Source organism: Octopus bimaculoides, chromosome 29 (assembly GCF_001194135.2).
Source record: "Octopus bimaculoides isolate UCB-OBI-ISO-001 chromosome 29, ASM119413v2, whole genome shotgun sequence".
NCBI lineage: Eukaryota > Metazoa > Mollusca > Cephalopoda > Octopoda > Octopodidae > Octopus > Octopus bimaculoides.
Genome location: NC_069009.1, coordinates 10,809,056 through 10,816,369, shown reverse-complemented (window position 1 = coordinate 10,816,369; position 7,314 = coordinate 10,809,056). Strand labels below are relative to the sequence as shown.

The 7,314-nt window shown below is 35.0% G+C and overlaps 1 protein-coding gene across 1 annotated transcript in view; it reads right to left on the bottom strand.

The window, feature by feature from the left end:
* LOC106869292 (toll-like receptor 3) overlaps positions 1–7,314 on the bottom strand; it is a 353,412-nt gene that overhangs the window by 289,852 nt on the left and 56,246 nt on the right. Inside the window, exons 24-29 of the mRNA XM_052978036.1 lie at positions 6,000–6,071; positions 5,309–5,380; positions 4,685–4,756; positions 2,720–2,791; positions 1,439–1,510; positions 714–785 (exon numbers count right to left, since the gene is read on the bottom strand). Of these exons, the coding sequence (XP_052833996.1) occupies positions 714–785; positions 1,439–1,510; positions 2,720–2,791; positions 4,685–4,756; positions 5,309–5,380; positions 6,000–6,071 (432 nt within the window). The remainder of the gene's footprint in view (positions 1–713; positions 786–1,438; positions 1,511–2,719; positions 2,792–4,684; positions 4,757–5,308; positions 5,381–5,999; positions 6,072–7,314) is intronic.

Genomic DNA, 7,314 nt, shown 5'->3' with positions numbered 1-7,314 from the left:
TGATGATAATGATAATGATGATTATAATAGGGAGGAGGAAGAAGGAAAAAAAGAAGAAGAAGTAGATGGGGAAGGAGAAGTAGAAGACGGTGAAGATCAAGATGGAGAAGAGGACAACGAAGTAGAAGGCGAAAGAAAAGAGGAAAAAGATGAAGAGTAAGTACAAATATTAGTAGAAGATATGATGAATGTATATATGATGAAGACATGAAGATGATGGTGATGATGATGATGATGATGATGATGTATTTCATTGACAATATATTTCTAAATCTATAATATAAGCACATATTTCATTTTAATCTTTAGTACTGATGCTATTGAGGACGTAAATGAAATTTACAATGATTTATGAAGAAATATATATAGGACAAGAAAAGATTGAATGGTAAAAAAGGATAAACACAATGACACGTTAGGTGTACTGATGACAAAGAAGAGGGATAAATCGGAAAAGCGCGAAAGCTTTTAGTAGTAGTTGTAGTAGTCGTCGTCGTCGTCGTCGTCGTCGTCGTCGTCGTCGTAGTAGTAGTAGTAGTAGTAGTAGTAGTAGTAGTAGTAAAAAGGATATTCGGAGGGGATACGAAGAACTATCAGGGTGCGTGGAACACAAAGTATTATACATGCTAACACATATTTAGATTCAGAAAAGAATGAGAAGATTAATGATATATCGTCAATGGAATATTGTCAAAAGGACTGATCCAACTTACAGTTTTCTTAAACTGGTCAGGTCATCAAAAGCTCTTGCTTCAATGTTTACGATGCTATTATTTTGCAAATATCTGTAACATAGAATATTAATTGATAGGAGAAAGTTTAGTAGAGTTGTATAACATGAAATATTACGGCTGAACAAATACTCGGTGGAGGAAAAGGAAGTGTATAAAATGTTGATGGTAATAATGGGGAGTCGGTAGAGGAAGGGGATGGAGATGGTGGTGTGTGTGGTAGTGGTAGTGCTGGTGGTGACGGCGGTAGTTATGAATATGACGATGAGACGAAACAAAGGAAGATGGTGGTAGTGTTGATGAAGATCATGTTGCTGTTGTTGCTTATGAAGATGGTGATGTTTGAGATAATGATGTTGATGAGGATAATTACGGTGATGCTGATGATGATTTCGATGATGACTTTAGTGCTGCTGATATTTCTGGTGAAGATGATGATGAATATGTTGCTGGTGGTTATTTTGACGGTGATGTAGGTGGTGCAAATATTTGTGAGGCTGGTGATATTGATGATGGTGATGATGAATATGATGTGACTGGTCCCTTATCTTAAGAAATAAGCACAGATTCACACACAAAATAAGTAAACACTAAAACATATCTGTAGAAGGTGGGTGAGAGAGATTGTAATGAAAGATGGGGAGATGTTACAAATTTAGAAGTATATCGACAATGAAGTACTAAGAAAGAAAAGTGATTCAACTTACAGATATTTTAAACTGGGCAAATTTCTGAAGATGTCGGCTTTGGTTTCATTGATATCATTATAACTCAGGTATCTGGAACATAGAAATTGTGTTAATAAAAGATTGTAAAGGTCATATTTTTGACAGAATTTTGGCAAATCAAGAACATGGAAAGTCGATCACGAAAATGATTAATTCTATGAAGATGATGACGACGATGACGTTGTACATAATGAAGATGAGGAGGAGGAGGAAGAGGAGGTAGAGGAAGAGAGGAGGAGGGGAAGAGTCGCAGGAGGATAATGGTTGTGGTACAGTTGTAAGTGAGCGTTGTGGTGATGGTAATGATGTCTATGATGATAAGGCAGTGAAGACAACTATATGTTAATGACGGACATGTTATGATGCTTATAATGGTGGTGATGTAAATGTTGAATATTCTGATATTGATGTGGATTAGCACGTATATTTGTGATACTGAATACGATATTGGTTATGATGATGTTGGTGGGGGATGTTATTATTGGCAATGTTGATGATAAGAGTGTTGAAGATTCAGCAGCTGATGGCGGTATATTGTGGTTATAAATGATGCTGATGAAGAACAGGAGGTTGATGAACTTGACGCTGTTTGTGAAAGAGAAAGATAATAAAATGAGAATGCTGATAGCGATGAGGTCAAGGACGAGGACGTCGATAATTATCTCGACGGATACGATGGTGACTTACACAGTAGAAGGTTTAGAAGAGGGAAAAAATTAAGAAGAAAATGAAGATCAAGAAGGAAAAAGGAAAGAAGAAAAAGAAGCAAAAGAAAAATGCGAATAGGAACAAGATACAGACGAAAATGACGGATATAAACAAGAAGACGAAGAAAAAAGGAAGAAGAAAAAGGGAGATTGAAAAAAATAACATGAGAAATAGTAGTAAACGTTGATAAAGAAATAGAAGAAACAGTAAATGACGTGCAAGTAGATGAAGAAGAAAAAGAAGAAAAATAGGTAGAAGTTGGAGGAAGATAACGATGATGATGATGAGGTGGAGAAGAAGAAGAAACAAGAGGAAAAGGAGGAATTAGTAGTATAAGAGATGATGATGATGAATTATGACGATGATGCGGTAGTTAACGTCCTGTTTTTGACTATGATGATGATGGTAATGATGACATTCGGGCATTTCAATCGCGAGTGAGAATGTAGGTGGGGAGGAACAAGGAGGTGGTACGAAATTGAATGGAGAGATATTAAATATTTAGTAATATATTTTCAATGAAATATTATGAACAAGACTTAACCAACTTACAGATTGCTTAAACTGGGCAGATCATGCAATGCTCTTTCTTGAATTATTTCAATCTTATTATTCTGCAAATATCTGTAACATAAAAAATGTTGACATGAAATGTTATGGCGAACCAAATACATAGTCGATGGTGATGATGATGGGGATAATGATGATGAGGTGGCATAATGAGAATAATGGTAATAAAAGAAAATAAGGCTTAAATTATGTGGTTAGTTTTAAAGAAGAGAGAAGAATACGAGGAAAGAAACTAACAAACAGATGCATAACGTATACATAGAGGAAGGCTAAAGAGAAATATAATATGGCGCCGGAAATTTTGAGGAAGGAGGATAAGATCGAGAAAAGGAATTGTTTGGTGATTGTAGCTAAATATAAATATGAATAATGTAGTCCTAAATACATTTAGAAGGGAGAGTCATGGTTGATAATTATCGTTGATACTTATACCCACCTCCATACACACACGTACATATTCACAAGCAAACACAATAATATATAAATGTATATACAAAGAAAGAGAGACAGGGGGAGAGATAAGAGAGTTAGAGTCAGGGAGTGAGGTACAGAAATATATATTCAAATTATGAGGGCTGATAAACACCAAGACTGTCATATCCACACGAATGTTCAGTGATCCGCACTCAGACACATTCACAAAGACACCAATGGTCAGAGGAGAAGAAGAAAGATTTGGGTAGAGACTGAGAAACAGAAGGTGAGGGGTATGGAAATGAAATTGGTAAGTATTTTAAGAAAAGTGCATCCAGTAGAAGAAATAAGGTAAATGAGAAGGGAAGAATAAAAGAAGAAAGAGATGAAGAAGAAAACTAAAAGACGAAAGACAAGAGATAGAAGAGGAAGGAGGAGAACGAAGAGAAAGAAAAGCGTTAGAGGGAGGAATGGAAGAATGAAAATCCAGTGGAAAAAAGTAGTATAAGAAGGAAGAGGAGGAGAAGAAGTAGATGAAGACAGAGAAGATGAAGTAGAGGAAGAAGAAGAAAAAAAAGAAAAAAAAGAAGAAGACGAAGGAGAAATAGAAGTGAAAGAAGAAGTATTATGATGATGATAATGATTATGATGAGCATGATGATGAGCAAGATGATGACAGGTTGCTGGTGGTGATGAAGTAAGAAAAAAAAAAAGGAATAATTTACGTGGTTAGATTTAAAGATGATGATGACGACAAGTGAGAAATGTGTCAAAGAGATATTTAACTTGTGAAGAAGACTAAAGTGAAATAGAATATGGAGGTAGAAATTTCGAAGGAGGAAGAAAATATTATGAAACTGAATGATCTCGTGATTGTAGATGAAGATAAATATGAATAATTTGGACCTATATACAATCAAAATGGTTGTTAATTATCGTTGATATTGATGCACACAAGCAAACACACGCACACACGCACACACACACACACACACACAGACACACACACACACACACAAACAAACAAACAAGCACATAAGTATAAAGAAAAAGAAGAAAAAGGGAAAAATAAACAAAAATAATATATATATAGAAGAATTGGTACCGAATCAGAAATTCAAGAAGAGGAAAATAAAGAAAACGAAGACGAAGAAGAAGGGAGACAAGCAAATTTGGAAGATAAATTGGAATAATGAGAAGAAGTAGAAGAAAAAGAAGATGGAGAATAAAATTTAAAAGAAGGAATAAAACAAAACGATGAAAAGTGAGAAAAGGAAAAAAGTAGAAGTAAAAAAAGAAGATGAGTATTTATTTTGAAGGAGATGAAAAAGTAAAAAAAGAGGTAAACAAACACAAATAATATATATAACAAAAGTAGTGTAGCAGAAATTGAAGACAAGGCAGAAATAACGTAATGAAGAAGAAGAAGAAGAAGAAGAAGAAGAAGAAGAAGAAGAAGAAGAAGAAGAAGAAGAAGAAGAAGAAGAAGAAGAAGAAGAAGAAAGGAGGAGGAAAAGAAGAAGTGGAACTTACAGATTTCTTAAACTGGACAGATTTTGGAAGGTGTCTGCTTTGAGTTCCTTAATATCATTATAATTCAAGTATCTGGAACATAAAATTGAGTTAATAATAAGAAATTGTCTAGAACATATTTGTGACAGAATTTTGACTAAACAATAAGATGATGGGAGGGATGGAAAGTAGAACGAGGTGATGATTAATTTCAACATGTTGGTGAAGGAGGAAGAGGAGGAGGAAAATGATCGTGGTAGACATGGTAGTAGACGTTGCAGAGCTGGTACTGATGAATATGAGAATAACATATGATGATAGTCTTGATTAAGAAGATATTATGATTCTGATAATGGGGTTGACGTTGTTAGTGTTGAATATTCTGATAAAGATAGGGATTAATATGACTCTGGCAATGCCGAATATGAGAATGCTGATAGCGATGAGGACAAGCGCGAGGACGTCAATAATTATCTCGAAGGATACAATGGTGACTTACACAGTAGAAGGTTTAGAATAAAATGGAGGAGGGAGAAAATTAAGAAGACAATGAAGGTCAAGAAGAAAAAAGGAAAAAAGAAAAAGAAGCAGAAGAAAAATGCGATGAAGAACAAGATAAAGACGAAAATGGCTTAGCCAACTTACAGATTGCTTAAACTTGGCAGATCATGAAATGATCTTACTTGAATCATTTCAATCTTATTATTTTGCAAATATCTGTAACGTAAAAAATTTAGTTGATAGGAGAAAATATAGAGGAATTGCATAACATAAAATATTATGGCGAAACAAATACATAGTGAATGGAGGTGATGATGAGGATGATGGTGATGATGATGATGATTCCGATGTAGCTGTGAATAATGGTAATATAAGAAAATAAGGCTTAAATTATGTGGTTAGTTTTAAAGAAGAGAGAAGACTACGAGGAAAGAAACTAACAAACAGATTCATAATGTATACATAGAGGAAGGCTAAAGAGAAATATAATATGGCGCCGGAAATTTCGAGGAAGGAGGATAAGATCGAGAAAAGGAATTGTTTGGTGATTATTTGGTGAAACGAAGAAAAGGGAGAAAAGGAAAAAAACAGAAGTAGAAAAAGAAGGGGATTTTGAAGGAGAAGAAAAAGTAAAAAGAGGTAAACAAAAAAAATAATATACGTAACAAAACTTGTGTAGCAGAAATTGAAGAAAAGGAAGAAATACCGTAACGAAGAAGAAGAAGAAGAAGAAGAAGAAGAAGAAGAAGAAGAAGAAGAAGAAGAAGAAGAAGAAGAAGAAGAAGAAGAAGAAGAAGAAGAAAGGACGAAGTGGAAAAGAAGAAGTGGAACTTACAGATTTCTTAAACTGGACAGATTTTGGAAGGTGTCTGCTTTGAGTTCCTTAATATCATTATAATTCAAGTATCTGGAACATAAAATTGAGTTAATAAGAAATTGTCTAGAACATATTTGTGACAGAATTTTGACTAAACAATAAGATGATTTGCTTGTCTGTGTTTGACCTTAACCAGTTGAGCATGTCCCTTGGTGGCTGACGATATGTGCATCTCTGATCATGAGCAGAAGTAATTAGGGAACATCATAGTCATGTGGTGAGAGCAATTCATTGCAGTTTGGATAATTCACTTTTCGAAACATGGGTGTTTCGTTCAACATCCTTAAACAACCTTTATTCAAGGACCTTTTGAGCAGGATGGGCTACTCAACCCGAAGAATATTCTGTAGGTTCATGCGCTGTTTATCTTGATATGAGATCACCATGTCGCGCACATAGTGATGCATGTCCCTGGTGTACCCTTATCAGACGCGTAAGCATTATGGGTATATTGGGGTTTATCTATTTGTACACCGGTGTAACTTTGATGGCATGTACTGCTCTCTCACTCAATTATAACAACAACAACAACAATAATAATGATGATAATAATAATAATAATAATAATAATAATAATAATAATAATAATAATAATAATAATAATAATAATATCTGCCAAGAAAAGACGGAGGCCGTGGACTTCTACAGCTGGAATTAGCAATGAAGGTTGCCACAATTGTCCTAGACACCTATCTGAAAAACTCTGAGGACTGGATGCTAAAACTTCTCTCAAGACATGAAAGCAAGACAGCATCTTACTCAGTAACAAAACAGGCAAAGGAATATCTAAGTGAATTCCAATTACAACAAATTCACGAATTAGACGAACTAGAAACATTCGCAGAAAAAGCTAAGCGCTTGAAAACGCGTGCTAAAATTGCTGCCTTAGATATTATGACTGATAAATGGCATGGAAAATCTCTCAATGGCAAATACCCAAAGAGAGCGAATAATGCAGATGTTAACAAACCCTTACCCATCAATGGCTAATGGCCTCTGGCTTGAAATCAGAAACAGAGGGGTTTATCATAACAGCCCAAGATCAATGCCTACCTACAAATAACTACCAGGCCAACATATTAAAGAACGGCAGCTCCCCATTGTGTCGTATATGCCAACAACAAAATGAGACCATCGATCATGTAGTCTCCATGTGCAGTCTGCTTGCGCCTACAGAGTATCTCAACTGGCATGATAGAGCTGCACAATATATTCACTGTTTAATATGCAAAAACCTGGACTTGCCCAATGATAAAAACTGGTGGGAACACAA